The 15665-nt window shown below is 44.3% G+C and overlaps 1 protein-coding gene across 2 annotated transcripts in view; it reads right to left on the bottom strand.

Moving 5' to 3' along the window:
* LOC139415381 (utrophin-like) overlaps nt 1-9549 on the bottom strand; it is a 180354-nt gene extending 170805 nt beyond the window's left edge. For both annotated transcript variants that reach the window (XM_071163488.1, XM_071163489.1), the window contains exon 1: nt 9292-9549. In XM_071163488.1, the coding sequence (XP_071019589.1) occupies nt 9292-9435 (144 nt within the window). In that variant the 5' untranslated portion in view covers nt 9436-9549. The remainder of the gene's footprint in view (nt 1-9291) is intronic.
* Nucleotides 9550-15665: the final 6116 nt, after the last annotated feature.

Here is a 15665-nt window from a genome sequence, read left to right as displayed (position 1 = left end):
CCTATGGCTTCCCCATGGTGTGAACAGTCTTTAGACACAGTTTCAGGCTTCTATTTTGAAGAAAAATAAAAATCACATCGCGTCATTGTATGGCTGGGTGCCAGCAGCGTTTTGCATGCGCAACAGCTTCGAGCAGACATTTTCTCTCGCTCTCCTATTGAAGAAGCTACAGTCCTGTTTTAAATATTATCGATTATATATTGTAAAAACAACCTGAGGATTGATTATAAAAAACGTTTGACATGTTTCTACGAACTTTACGGATAGTATTTGGAATTTTCATCTGCAATGTCGTGACCGCTCGAGCCTGTGGATTTCTGAACATCACGCGCCAACCAAATTGAGATATTTTGGATATAAAAATAATCTTTATGGAACAAAAGGAACATTTATTGTGTAACTGGGAGTCTCGTGAGTGCAAACATCCGAAGATCATCAAAGGTAAGCAATTCATTTTATTGCTTTTCTGACTTTCATGACCAATCGGCTTGGCTGCTAGCTGTTTGTAATGTTTTGTCTACTGAGAGAGATGTCCTTACATAAACACTTGGTATGCTTTCGATGAAAAGCTTTTTTGAAATCTGACACGCCAGGTGGATTAACAACAAGCTAAACTGTGTTTTGCTATATTGCACTTGTAATTTCATGAAAATTAAATATTTTTAATAATTTAATTTGAATTTGGCGCCCTGCAATTCAGCGGATGTTGACGGAAATGATCCCGCTAACGGGATGAGTGCATCAAGAAGATAACAACCTCTACTCTTCTAGGAAGGCTTTCCATTAGATGTTGGAACATTGCTTCTGGGACTTGCTGCCATTCAGCCACAAGAGCATAAGGGAGGTTGGGCACTGATGTTGGGCGAATAGGCCTGGCTTTGAAGTCGGCGTTCCAGTTCATCCCAAAGGTGTCCGATGGGGTTGAGGTCAGGGCTCTGTGCAGGCCAGTCAAGTTCTTCCACACCGATCTCGAAAAAAAACATTTCTGTATGGACCTAGTTTTGTGCATTGTCATGCTGAAACAAAATAGGTCCATCCCAAACTGGAAGCACAGAATCGTCTAGAATGCCATTGTATGCTGTAGCGTTAAGATTATCTTTACTGGAACTAAGGGGCCTAGCCCGAAACAGGAAAAACAGCCACAGACCATTATTCCTCCTCCACCAAACTTTCCAGTTGGCACTACGCATTTGAGCAGGTAGCGTTCCCCTTCTCCATCTGCCAAACGCAGATTAGTCTGTCAGACTGCCAGATGGTGAAGCGTGATTCATCACTCCGGAGAACACGTTTCCAAATAAAATCAAGTGAAATTATATTTGTCATATACACATGGTTAGCAGAGGTTATTGCGAATGTGGAAAAATGCTTACGCTTCTAGATCTGACAGCGCAGCAGTATTTAACAGGTAACTAACAGGTAAAACAATTCCACAACAAAACCTAAAAAACACAATCTAGAAAAGGAATAGGATGAGAATAATTAAGTATAACATTTATATGGATGAGCGGTGACAGAGCGGCTAAGATGCAGTAGATAGCAAAGAATAGATAATGAAGGATACAGTATACAGCATATACAGTTGAAGTTGGAAGTTTACATACACTTAGGTTGGAGTCATTAAAACTCATTATTTCAACTACTCCACAAAATTATTGTTAAACAAACTATATTTTTGGTAATTTGGTTAGGACATCTACTTTCTGCATGACAAAAGTCATTTTTTCCAGCAATTGTTTACAGACAGATTATTTCACTTATAATTCACTGTATCACAATTCCAGTGGGTCAGAAGTTCACATACACTAAATTGACTGTGGCTTTAAAACGCTTGGGCAATTCCAGAAAATGATCTCATGGCTTTAGAAGCTTCTGATAGGCTAATTGACATAATTTCAGTCAATTGGAGGTGTACCTGTGGATGTATTTCATGGCCTACCTTCAAACTCAGTGCCTCTTTGCTTGACATCATGGGAAAATCAAAAGAAATCAGCCACGACCTCAGAAAAAAATTTTAGACATTCAAAAGTCTGGTTCATCCTTGGGAGCAATTTCCAAATGCCTGAAGGTACCACGTTTTTCTGTACAAACAATATTACGCAACTTTAAACACCATGGGACCACGCAGCCATCATACCGCTCAGGAAGGTGACACGTTCTGTCTCCTAGAGGTGAACGTACTTGTCAAGGAGCTAGGAGTGGTGGGTGAGGAGTCAGGCGCAGAGAGCAGAGGTTTAGGGAAAACCGTATTTATTCCGGTAAGATAGGTCACGCCAAAATCAACAGGCGAAATAATGATACACAACCATCCACAAACAGAACAGAGAACCAAGCCCGCACAAAACCAGGTGGACATAGAAGGATTAAATAGCCCTGAACCAAACCTCAAACGGGAAACAGGTGAAACTAATACAGATATAACCAACAGAAAAGGAAAAGGGAATCGGCGGCAGCTAGTAGACCGGTGATGACGACCGCCGCCCGAACAGGAAGAGGAGCCACATTCGGTGGAAGTCGAGACAGTACTTTGGTGCGAAACGTGCAAATCAATCCCAGAACAACAGCAAAGGACCTTGTTAAGATGCTGAAGGAAACAAGTACAAAAGTATCTATATCCACAGTAAACAGAGCCCTATATCGATATAACCTGAAAGGCCGCTCAGCGGAAGAAGCCACTGCTCCAATAACGCCATAAAAAGCCAGACTACGGTTTGCAACTATACATGGGGACAAAGATTGTACTTTTTGGAGAAATGTCCCCTGGTCTGATGAATCAAAAATAGAACTGTTTGGCCATAATTACCATTACTATGTTTGGAGGACAAAGGGGGAGTCTTGCAAGCCGAAGAGAACACCATCCCAACCGTGAAGCACGGGGGTGGCACCATCATGTTGTGGGTGTGCTTTGCTGCAGGAGGGACTGACTGATGCACTTCAGAAAACAGATGGCATCGTGAGAGGGGAAAATTATGTGGATATATTGAAGCAAAATCTCAAGACATCAGTCAGGAAGTTAAAGCTTGGTCGCAAATGGGTCTTCCAAATGGACAATGACCCCAAGCATACTTCCAAAGTTGTGGTAAAATGGGTTAGGACAACAACGTCAAGGTATTGGAGTGGCCATCACAAAGCCCTGACATCAATCCTATAGAAAATGTGTGGGCAGAACTGAAAAAGTGTGTGCGAGCAAGGAGACCTACAAACCTGACTCAGTTACACCAGCTCTGTCAGGAGGAATGGGCCAAAATTTACCCAACTTATATGTGGGGAGCTTGTGGAAGGCTACCCGAAACGTTTGACCCAAGTTAAACAATTTAAAGGCAACGCTACCAAAAACTAATTGAGTGTATGTGCAAACTTCTGACCCACTGGGAATGTGATGAAAGAAATAAAAGCTGAACTAAATAATTCTCTCTCCTATTATTCTGACATTTCACATTCTTACAATAAAGTGGTGATCCTAACTGACCGAAGACAGGTAATTTTTAATAGGATTAAATATCAGGAATTGTGAAAAACTGAGTTAAAATGTGTTTGCCTAAGGTGTATGTAAACTTCTGACTTCAACTGTACATATGAGATTAGTAATGACAGATATGTAAACATTCTTAAAGTGGCATTATTAAAGTGACTAATGTTCCATTTATTGAAGTGGCCAATGATATTAAGTCTGTAGGTAGGCGGCCGCCTCTCTGTGGCTGTTTAACAATCTGATGGCCTTGAGATAGAAGCTGTTTTTCAATCCCTATGTCCCAGCTTTGTTGCACCTGCACTGACCTCGCCTTCTGGATGGAAGCGGGGTAAACAGGTAGACGCTCGGATGGTTATTGTCCTTGCTGATCTTTTTTGCCTCCCTGTGAAATTGGGTGTTGTAGGTGTCTTCGAGGGCAGGTAGTTTGCCCCTGGTGATGCGTTGTTCTGACCGCACCATCCTCTGGATAGCCCTGCGGTTGTGGGTGGTGCTGTTGCCATACCAGGCGGTGATACAGTCCGACAGGATGTTCTCAATTGTGCACCTGTAAAAGTTATTGAGGGTTTTCGGTGACAAGCCACATTTTCTAAGCCTCCTGAGGTTGAACTGACTCTGTTGCGCCTTCTTTACCACACTGTCTATGTGAGTGGACCGTTTCAGTATGTACACCGAGGAACGTAAAACTTTCCACCTTCTCCACTACTGTCCCTCTGCTGTTTACGAAAGTTCACGATCTCTTGTGTTTTGATGACATTAAGTGAGAGGTTATTTTCCTGATACCATACTCTGAGCCCTCACCTCCTTCCTGTTGGCTGTCTTATCGTTGTTGGTAATCAAGCCTACCACTGTAGTGTCGTCTGCAAACTTGAGGATTGAGTTGGAGGCGTGCATGGCCACGCAGTTGTGGGTGAACAGGGAGTACAGGAGAGGGCAGAGAACGCACACTTGTGGGACCCCAGTGTTGAGGATCAGCGGACTGGAGATGTTGTTTCCTACCTTCACCACCTGGGGGTGGCCCGTCAGGAAGTCCAGGACCCAGTTGCACAGGGCGGGGTGAGACCCATGTTCTCAAGCTTAATGATGAGTTTGGAGACTACCTATGTAAGAACAGCATTCTTACATAGGTATTCCTCTTTTCCAGAAGGGATAGGGCAGTGTGCAGTGTGATGGCGATTGCATCATCTGTGGACCTTTTAGAGCAGTAGGCAAATTGGAGTGGGTCTAGGGTGACAGGTAGGGTGGAGGTGATATGATCATTGACTAGTCTCTCAAAGCACTTCATGATGACAGAAGTGAGTGCTACGGGCGATAGTCATTTAGTTCAATTACCTTAGCTTTCTTGGGAACAGGAACAATGGTGGCCATCTTGAAGCATGTGGGGACAACATACTGGAGATAGGGATTGATTGAATATGTCCGTAAACACGCCAGCCAGCTGGTCTGCACATGCTCCGAGGACACGCCTAGGGATGCTGCCTGGGCCGGGTGATGTCGGCCACAGAGAAGGAGACCCCACGGTCTTTGGTAGCGGGCCGTGTCAGTGGCATTGTCGTCAAAGCGCGCAAAGTAGTTGTTTAATTTGTCTTGGAGCAAGACGTCGATGTCCGTGACGGGGCTGATTTTCCTTTTGTAATCCATGATTGTCTGTAGACCCTGCTACATACATCTCGTGTTTGAGCCGTTGAATTGCGACTTCACTTTGTCTCTATACTGACACTTTGCTCTTTTGATTGCCTTACGAAGGGAATAACTACACTGTTTTTTCCGGCTATGTTTCCAGTCGTCTCGCCATGATTAAATGCGGTGGTATGTGCTTTCAGTTTGCTCCAGAGTCCAATGGCGGTGACCTTTACATCACTCAAGCCGACACTTGGCATTGTGATCTTAGGCTTGTGTGCAGCTGCTCGGCCATTGAAACCCATTTCATGGAGCTCCCGACGAACAGTTATTGTGCTGACGTTGTTTCGAGGCAGTTCGGAACTCGGTAGTGAGTGTTGCAACCGAGGACAGACAATTTTTCATGCTATGTGCTTCACCACTCGGTGCTCCCATTCTGTGAGCTTGTATTGGTTACCACTTGGCGGCTGAGCCGTCGTTGCTCCTAGACACACACACACACACACACACCTCACAACTCACTCCTAGACGTTTCCACTTCAAAATAAGAGCACTTACAGTTAACCGGGGCAGCTCTAAGCAGGACAGACATTTTACGAACTGCTTGTTGGAAAGGTGGCATCCTATGATGTTGAAAGTCACTGAGCTCTTCATTAAGGCCACTCTACTGTTAATGTTTGTCTATGGAGATTGCATGGCTGTGTGCTCGATTGTATACACCTGTCAGCAACGTGTGTGGCGGAAATAGCCAAATCTACTAATTTGAAGGCATGTCCACATACTTTTGTAAATATTGTGTATAAAGCATCCAAATTCATTTACGACACTCCATTGCAATGCATTCACTTAAGGTAATGGACACTTTATAACTTGAGTGACAGTTGAAATCAAATCGTTTTTAGTTATTATTTGAGCCATAAATCAATTATCAAATGCGGGAAGATCAAGTAATTTACCATTGATGTGGGTATTGGCAGAAATCAGTGCTTCATTTCAAGTTATTGTCCTTGGGCTTTCTGAGTGTTGGTAAATTAATTCAAATGATTGGTACTTCTGAATTTGTTATCATATAATTTTCTCTCACAAGTTATCACTATGTCACCTTGCATTGTGTAGCATAGCTGTGTGTGTGTTGCGTGCAAGTTAGTGTTGAGTGTAAGAATGTGTGTTTCAAGACAAACAGCCCGACCTGGCCACCTAGTCCAGGGGGAATGATGCGTGTCCACACTCCTGCGGTCCTGTGCCACTGATGTAACGCATACTAATGACCCAGGGCCCTGGTCCTGGTGGAGCACAAGGGCAGAGAAGAAAAGGTGCTGCACTCTGTAACCAGGGTTGACTCACCCTGCATGGGGTAAAACTGAGCGGGAGTGGTGAATGGAGGGGTGGTGTAGGAACAGGGGCCAATGTGTTAGTCACAGGGCTAGGGGACTGAAGGGGCAATATAACTGGATGGATTGCTGCTTTAGGCTATTTTAAAGATGGCATCTGCCAGTGTTAATTCGCACTCTCTCTCCCTGATACACACACACTTTCTCTCTCTCTGTCTTGCTTTCTCTGTCTCTGTCTCTCCCTCTCACACCACACACAAACTCCCCAGAAAGTGTAATGAGAGTAAGAGGACACTCCTCCTGAGACCAGAGTGCCCTTCAGCATATTTGCAGACAGTGATTACACAGACAGAACAGAGCTGAGTGCAATGCAAATAGCCATCGGGGCCTTCGACGCTCTCCAGCACAAATACACCAGACTCATCACACACACGCACACACACACTGCGAGTGATTTTACTTGGCCCCACAACTTTTCTGATCCCGGTCAATTTGTAGTCTACAAATGATTTGTAATTCTGTTCCGACCCCCTGTCCATCCGCTCAAGAAATCGGACCACGGGTGAATCTAGTTGATGATCCCTGGTATAGGGTTATGGCCAGCACTGTCAGCCCAGAGGCCAGGCTATTTCTTGAGTAGGAGAGCCAGGTAACAGCGAGACAAGCCCAGAGAGAACAAGCCGAGCGCACATTCATCATCAAGAAGCACTGTTACCGCCGGCCAGACAGTGAGCGCACCCAGGGGAGTCCAGACGAGCCCAGAATGACTGATCCTCTCAAGGTGAGCCCAACGAGCCCAGAATGTCTGATGCGACCCAGGGGAGGGTAATTGAGTGTAAAATGATGGAATTCTCCCACTGGGTGCGGGACGGTAAGTCGGCTCCTCCCAAGGGAGGTTAAACGAGCGACGAATTGCTGGTGCAACCCAAGGGAAGGTGGCCAAGTGCAGAATGCATAGGTCTGTATTATGATAAGTTAGGAAAGTGTGGAGGGAGTGTTATTAACAGGAGATGGTAGTAACAGAGTAGTGATCAGACGAGGTTGGCTGCTCACAGGGAGATTCAACCAACACAGATGGTTGGTTAAATGAGCAAAGAACAAGTGCCTACTTTGATCTAGGGAATTAACCAGCGAGTGAAAGAGGGAAATATACCGTTTTAAAAAACTCTCCCATTATGTCTATCATGCACTTTCTCTGTTTCTGTACATTTCTGTTTGCGCTCACTAATCTACAGGTGAGTATGACATCCTGCCATTTAAATCGCTTGAAATGTCACATACTATAAAACCTTATATTTTCCCATACCTAAAATGCTTACTATTTAGAACGCAAGTGTTGGTATTCAGACACGGCCTGAATGGAGCAAGAGAGAATATATAGCAAGAGATTAAATGAGAGAGGGGAAATTAAAGACCCGAGAGCGAGAGTGAGAGTGAGAGGTGGAGAGAGAAAGAGGGAGATTTGCCTTGGGAGAAACCATGAAATAAATTAAATCCAAGGCTAACATGCATGTTAAAGCGTGATTGCAGCCATTTGCTAATGATAATTGGTTCCACTGTACACACACAGTTTTGTATTGCTATCCTTGTGGGGACTAAATATTTTATTCCCATTCAAAATCCTATTTCCCCTAATCCTTAACCATACCATAACCCTAACCCTGTGCCTAACATTAACCCCAAACCCTAACCATAAAACTATACCTAACCCTAACTTCTAACCCTAACTGTAACACCTAAAATAGCATTTTTCCTCGATGGTATTGTCAAAATGTCCCCACTTGTCCGAATTTTCCTTGTTTAAGACTTTAGGACTTCTGGTACCCGCAAGGATAGTTAAACAAAAACACACACAAACAGTTGTGTTTGCGGCTGGCCAGCTCTAATCCTCCTGAGCAGCTGGTCCATATTTCATCACTTGCTGCAGTGTCTCTGACTAAAGCGGTCACTTGCAACCTCGCAATATATCCTTCAGTGTAATAACAAGTAGGCTACAGTTTATTAAAAATACAAACTCATTGTACCTCTTACTCACAGCTTGCATACCATAGTGCATGGTGGTTCAGGCATTCACAATGCACCTTCTCGCTCTCTCTCTCTCTCTCACACACACACACACACACACACACACACACACACACACACACACCACACACACCACACACACCACACACACACAACACACACACACACACACAAACCTCACAACTTCTCTACCTTGTTAGTTTGTTTACTCCACCACAGCGGAGACAAGACTGTACACACAGGCAATAACACGCACGCTCTCACACACGCACATACACACACACAGCAAACACACACACACACACACACACAGCAGACACACACACACACAGCAGACATACACACACAGCGGACACACACAGCAGAGCCTGATTACTTGACGTGCAGCTGAGGCAGTAAATCAGTCCCGTATCCAGCCAGGAATATGCAGACACACACTGTGGAGGTGACAACCACAGGCGTCAACACTCTCCCAAACAGATAACAGGATGGAGGGAGTTGTTGACAAAAACATGAGTCACAATTTAAATATGCAAGCCCCAAAATAGTCAGAGATGTGAAAAGACTTGGTGATGAGGTGAGGTAATAACCAGCAAAAGTAGTATTTCACTCATTAACTTTATCAAAAGCCATGAATAAAACTAGGCATTCTTGAGAGACAAAGTGCTACAAAAATGCCCCAAACCAAAAAGATGAACAAACTAACCCACACAGTTAATCAACTCTATCACAATACAGAACCAAAACACTGAATGGACAGACAAAACAAATGAACGAATGACTGAAAACAGGAATGAAAGAGCGTCGGACAGAACTCTTCCTCTCCCTGTCTTTCGTTCTGTGACTCACCTTGCAGAGTTTGTGATAACGTGGGGATGAGATGGCCATTCTCTGGAGCCTGTGTAGGAAGACCACCACTTTCTGAAGGGAGGTGCGGACCATGGCCATCATCGTACGAGTGCCACAGGTCTGCAGCCTGTTCAGAGTCTGCATGGCCCTCTAGCACTGCCCAGGCCCGCTCATATCCTATCCTCCTCCTCCCCCCAGAGATGCACCACAGCAGTCACAGAGTGACGTGAACACACACACTGTCTGAGACACACACTCAGACCCGGCATGCCCCCGCAAAAGCGTATATACTGGCACACACACAGTGCGCGGCCAATCACGGCACATGCGCACTCTTACAGCAAATACTCTCTCTCTCTCTCTCTCTCTCTCTCTCTCTCTCTCTCTCTCTCTCTCTCTCTCTCTCTCTCTCTCTCTCTCTCTCTCTCTCTCTCACACACACACACACACACAATCTCCCTCACAATCTCCCCTCATGCGCCCTCACACTCGTGCTCAAGCATTTAAGCAGGCTGAAACACTCTCATTCACACACGCAAACCAGGGTACAATACTACTCCAAAAAGAGATGTCACTCTGTGGTTACCCCTTTAGAAGCCAGGGGTCAACGAAGAAAAAGAAAAGCAAAAGAGAAAAATCTGCCGACATAGCAAACCAAGAGAAGAAGGATGAGCGAGGGAGGCAGAAGTTGCTCTGAAGGAGCCGATCACGTCTCACTGTAAAGCCAGAGACGGGAGTGGGATAAAGGCTGTGGCGCTCCGTGGAAAGCCCTCCAAGCGGACAACACAGAGAGAGAAGGGGGAGAGAGGGGGGATGAGGAGCGCTGTGTTAACAGAAGACAGAAGCTCCCTCAGCTGTAGGGAGGGAATGACACTACACTAGCCAGAGCGGGCGGCTGACTGGGATGGAGGGAGAGAGTGAAAGTGAGGGAGAAGGAGAGAGAGAGAGAGAGAGAGAGAGAGAGAGAGAGAGAGAGAGAGCACCAGTGAGATACACAGCGTGCAGCTCGCACACAGCAGGAGCAGCAGTGTGTGTGTGGTGTCCCAGACGTAATGATATGCTCTGACACAGATACAGAGGGATGAGAGAGCAGTCTGATATGGGAACAGGGAAGGAGGGAGATAATTAAAAACCAAGAGAGAGACACCTGAGAGAGAGAGAGAGAGAGAGAGAGAGAGAGAGAGAGAAGGGAAGAAAGGGAAGAGAGGGAAGAGAAGGAAGCAAAGACAGAAGCAGATAAAAGGGTGAGTGCATGAAAGTACAGTTGGTGAGGGCATGAAAGAGGGAATATAAAGAGAATAAAAAGTAAAGGATAGAGAATGAAAGAGAAACAAAGACGTGCAGAAAGGAATTAATGCAGTAGTAGCATCTGTAATTTGCTGTGTTAATAGATTCAGAAACATTACTTTCTCCTGCACTCACGATCTAAACCCTTGTGTCTTCACCTAAGGACTCCCCCAGCGCGACAGACAAAACCCTCTGACACCAGGACTGCCTCATCTCAGTTCCCCATGACTTATAAATACAGGACACACACACACACAGATAAGAGGCACACACAAATGACCCACATACACATACAGTACATCATAGACACAATGGCACACTCACGCTCAGTTAAAGCAAAATGATCATTGAGTGCTTTGTGAAGATTTTTACATAGCCAGATCTGAAATTGGGGGTGAGCCTGCCAAACGTTTATTCACTCATCCCACACAGTATTGATTATTCTAAGAAGGGAATACCGTTAGCTAGGCCAGTTACTCCACTGACGGCACTGAGTTTCCAATAAGACCGTTAGCAAAAGCATATGTGAACCCCCTTGGGAACTAGCATAATGTTCACATGCACTTACAGCAATGTTTGGCTAGCGACTCCAACGTAGCGCAGATTGAAAGCTAATGTATGAGCAGGGCAAAATCCGTACAGTGATTTCTGTACAGATATGCCTTGTTATATAGACTGGAACACACACACACACAGTGCATTCGGAAAGTATTCAGACCCCTTGACTTTTTTTTGATGTCTTGAGATGTTGCTTCAATATATCCACATAATTTTCCTCCCTCATGCCATCTATTTTGTGTAACATTTTGTTACGTTACAGCCTTATTCTAAAATGGATTAAAATATGATTTAAAATAATTATCATCAAATCTACACACATACCCCTTAATGGGCCTGTTCAAAGTGTTTTAAAAAAGTACAAAGTGTTTGTTAGGTGTTAAGCCTGTGTTAAGATGTTGATCCCTGTACGGGGATCGCAGCCATAACAGGTTAAAAAAATGTTTAAAACGATTACGAGACCAAAAAAGCTATGGTGATTGTGTTTAATTATGTTTGGGAAGTAAAGATGGTTTTAACAAGGTAGTGGTAGTATTTCATTCAGTACAACAATTTGTAGGTGGCTTAACACCCTGTCCCTGTGCCTCAACTTACCCCCCACCCCATTGAGTAGGAGTGTCCAAACTTGACTGGTACTGTATATAACACAATGAACCAATGAAGCATTTTTGTACACATAGTACATATCAAGGTGAAAACATATGAGCTACACATAGACTAACTTCCTTCCCACAGTGTGCCATTTTCCCTCTCTGTCTAGCATTACTACACCCTTTGCCATCCCGGACTCTGGTGTGTGTGTGTATAATATCAAAGCTATGAAATAACACATATGGAATCATGTAGTAACCAAGAAAGTGTTAAACAAATGAAAATATATTTAACATTTGAGATTCTTCAAAGTAGCCACCCTTTGCCTTCATGACAGCTTCGTGAGGTAGTCATCTGGAATGCAAGCTGTGCCTTGTTAAAAGTAAATTTGTGTAATTTCTTTCCTTCTTAATGCATTTGAACCAAACAATTGTGTTGTGACAAGGTAGGGGTAGAAGAAGACAGAAGATAGCCCTATCGGGTAAAAATACCAAGTCCATATTATGGCAAGGACAGCTCAAATAAGCAAAGAGTAATGACAATTCATCATTACAATAAGACATGAAGGTCAGTCGCAAAAACCATCAAGTTACCAGCCTCAGAAAATGCAGCCCAAATAAATGCTTCAGAGATCAAGTAATAGACACATCTCAACATCAACTGTTCAGAGCAGATGGTCGAATTGCTGCAAAGAAACCACTACTAAAGGACACCAATAATAAGAAGAGACTTACTTGGGCCAAGAAACACGAGCAATGGACATTAAGACCGGTGGAAATATGTCTTTTGGTCTGATGAGTCCAAATTTGAGATTTTTGGTTCCAACTGCCGTGTCTTTGTGAGTAACAGAGTAGGTGAACGGATGGTCTCCGAAATGTGTGGCTCCCACCTTGAAGCATGGAGGAGGTGTGATGGTGCGGGGGTGCTTTGCTGGTGACACTGTCAGTGATTTATTTAGAATTCAAGGCACACTTAACCAGCATGGCTACCACAGCATTCTGAAGCGATGTGCCATCCCATCTGGTTTGCGCTTAGTGGAACTATCAAGGAGGAGAGTGATGGAGTGCAGCATCAGATGACCTGGCCTCCACAATCACCCGACCTCAACCCAGTTCAGATGGTTTGGGATGAGTTGGACCGCAGTGTGAAGGAAAAGCTGCAAACAAGTGCTCAGCATATATGGGAACCCCTTCAAGACTGTTGGAAAAGCATTCCAGGTAAAGCTGGTTGAGAGAATGCCAAGAGTGTGCAAAGCTGTCATCAAGGCAAAGGGTGGCTACTTTGAAGAATCTCAAATATGAAATATATTTTGACTTAACACTTCTTTGATTACTACATGAATCCATATGTGTTATTTCATAATGTTGTCTTCACTATTATTCTACAATTTAGAAAAAACCCTTGAATGAGTACGTGTCCAAACTTTTTACTGGTACTGTGTATGTGTGTGTGTGTTGCCCTCTGCCCTCTCTCTGTGTGCTGTGCTGTGCGTGTCTCTGTGCTCCTGTGTGATAGTGACTAATAGCAAACAGGCTGCATGCTGGCTTCCCATGAAGTCACTGCAGCAGAACATGGAGTGAAACAGGCTGGAATGGTATAACAAAATATGGCACTACACCAGCGTAGGGAAACAGGCTAGCAGAAAGATAACCACACAAAGATAACCATCTACTACTTTCACCTCAAACAATCTCCTACTGCAAGACAATTTGTGATAAGGTTCCACAAAAAAATGTATACAATTTTTGTCTCTTGCAATAATAAGGTGCTTCATCTTTCTATGGCTCCTCTCTAAGACCATAAGTGACAGAGGTAAGGTGACCGACTTGACATTGATGGGTGACAGACGAGTCACTCTGAATGAAGGAAGGTTCCAGGTTCCTTTCGACCCATCCCACTGACCACCTTCAGTCTGTCCTGCTCACTCCTCTCATTCCAATGTCCCTCTCTTTTCTCATTCCCCTTTCTTGTTCATTCTATTTCATTAATCCAGTTTCCCTTTAGCACTGAGCGCAGTCCATCAATCTTACCCCAAGTTGAGACACAGAGCCAGAGAGAGAAATTAGAGAGAAGGAGGCAGTGGTGGAAATAGCATACAATTGCCACACTTGAGTAAAAGTAGGAATAACTCAAGCAAAAGTGAAAGTCGCCCAATAAAATGTTTTTAAAAAGTTTAAAAGTATTTGTTTATAAATATACTTAAGTATTAAAAGTAAATCTAATTGCAAAAAATGTACTTAAGTATCAAAAGTAAAAGTATAAATTGTTTCAAATTCCTTATATTCGATCCCAGGCTGTGTCGCAGCCGGCCTCCCCATGAGGCGGCGCACAATTGGGGAAAGGGGGATACCTAGTCAATTGTACAACTGAATGCCTTCAACTGAAATGTGTCTTCCACATTTAACCCAACCCCTCTGAATCCGAGAGGTGCGGAGTGCTGCCTTAATTGACATCCACGTCTTCGGGCGCCTGGGGAACAGTGGGTTAACTGCCTTGCTCAGGGGCAGAATGACAGATTTGTACTTTGTCAGCTCAGGGATTCGATACAGCAAACTTTCGGTTACTGGCCCAATGCTCTAACCACTAGGCTACCTGGCTCAGGGTCATCCGGACTAGGGGAGGGGTTTGGCCGGCTGGGATGCCCTTGACCCATCGCGCCCTAGCGATGCCTTGCGGTGCGCCGGGCGCATGCACCCAGACCCCGGGAGCCAGTTGTACGGTGTTTCCTCCAACACATTGGTGCAGCTGGATTCCGGGTTAAGTGAGCAGTGTGTCAAGAAGCAGTGCGGCTTGGCAAGGTCGTGTTTAGGAGGACGCATGGCTCTCAACCTTCGCCTCTCCCGAGTCCGTACGGTAGTTGCAGCGATGGGACAATTGGATATCACGAAATTGGGGAGAATAAATTCAATTCAATTAAAAAATCCTTATATTAAGCAAACCAGATGGCACAATCGTTCATGCTTTTTAATTTACGGAGAGCCAGGGTGACACTCCAACACTCAGACATTTCAGAAACAAAGCGTTTATGTTTAGTGAGTCTGCCAGATCAGTGGCAGTAGAGAGGACCAGGGATGTGTGTGTGAATCGGACCGTTTCTGTCCTGCATAGCATTCAAAATGTAACAAGTACTTTTGGGTGTCATGGAAAATGTATGGAGTAAAAAGTAGAAGTTATCCAAAAAGTTATCGAAAAAACTCCATTTGAAACGACAACGACGTGGGCGTCCTATTGGTGGAAAACAGAGATGGAGAAAAGAGCCCACGTAGGAGACCATGTATGACCAGGCTGTTTTTAGAACTATCAATGCTCCTTCAAGTGAGAATAACCTAGAAAAACCCAATGAAAAAGCACAACTCAATGGTAGCTGAATGAAATCACATTTCTGTAGTGGTCTATAGCATTGAATCTGTGAACAGATGAAACCTCTGTGTTTCAGCCCCTCATTTAAACCATATACCGCTACATCCCAGTTCCCTTTATTTTCTGTCACCTTACAACTTTTAAAACACACACACAACCCCACAACACTAGCTCTGTCAATCAATCAACATCAAAATGACAATCAATGATCGATGGAATGACAAATGATCAAGCATTGGTTTGGTTGGAGGTCCATTGTTGAATGAAATAGCGGAGTCAAGAATTCAAGTTGGTTCAGGACATTAGGTGAGACTTGACAAGTGTGTGTGTATACGTGTGTGTGTGTGTGTCTGTATGTGTACGTCCACTTCTTGTTGATGCTGTTCCAGGCTCCATGTTGTTTTTCTCTGTGACATCTTTGATCCTCCTTGTGTCGTCAGCGGAATACTCTCGCAGGATCTGATTGGACCACTCGTTACAGGTTGCCACGGTACCCTGACCTCTTCCAAGGTCTTGCAAGAACACCTGGAGAAAAAACAAACAACAAATAATGACAACAACCTACTCCTCACAGACTA

Source organism: Oncorhynchus clarkii, chromosome 8, assembly GCF_045791955.1.
Source record: "Oncorhynchus clarkii lewisi isolate Uvic-CL-2024 chromosome 8, UVic_Ocla_1.0, whole genome shotgun sequence".
Taxonomy (NCBI): domain Eukaryota; kingdom Metazoa; phylum Chordata; class Actinopteri; order Salmoniformes; family Salmonidae; genus Oncorhynchus; species Oncorhynchus clarkii.
Note: the sequence above shows the minus strand (reverse complement) of the source record. Positions and strands in the feature narration are given on the sequence as shown.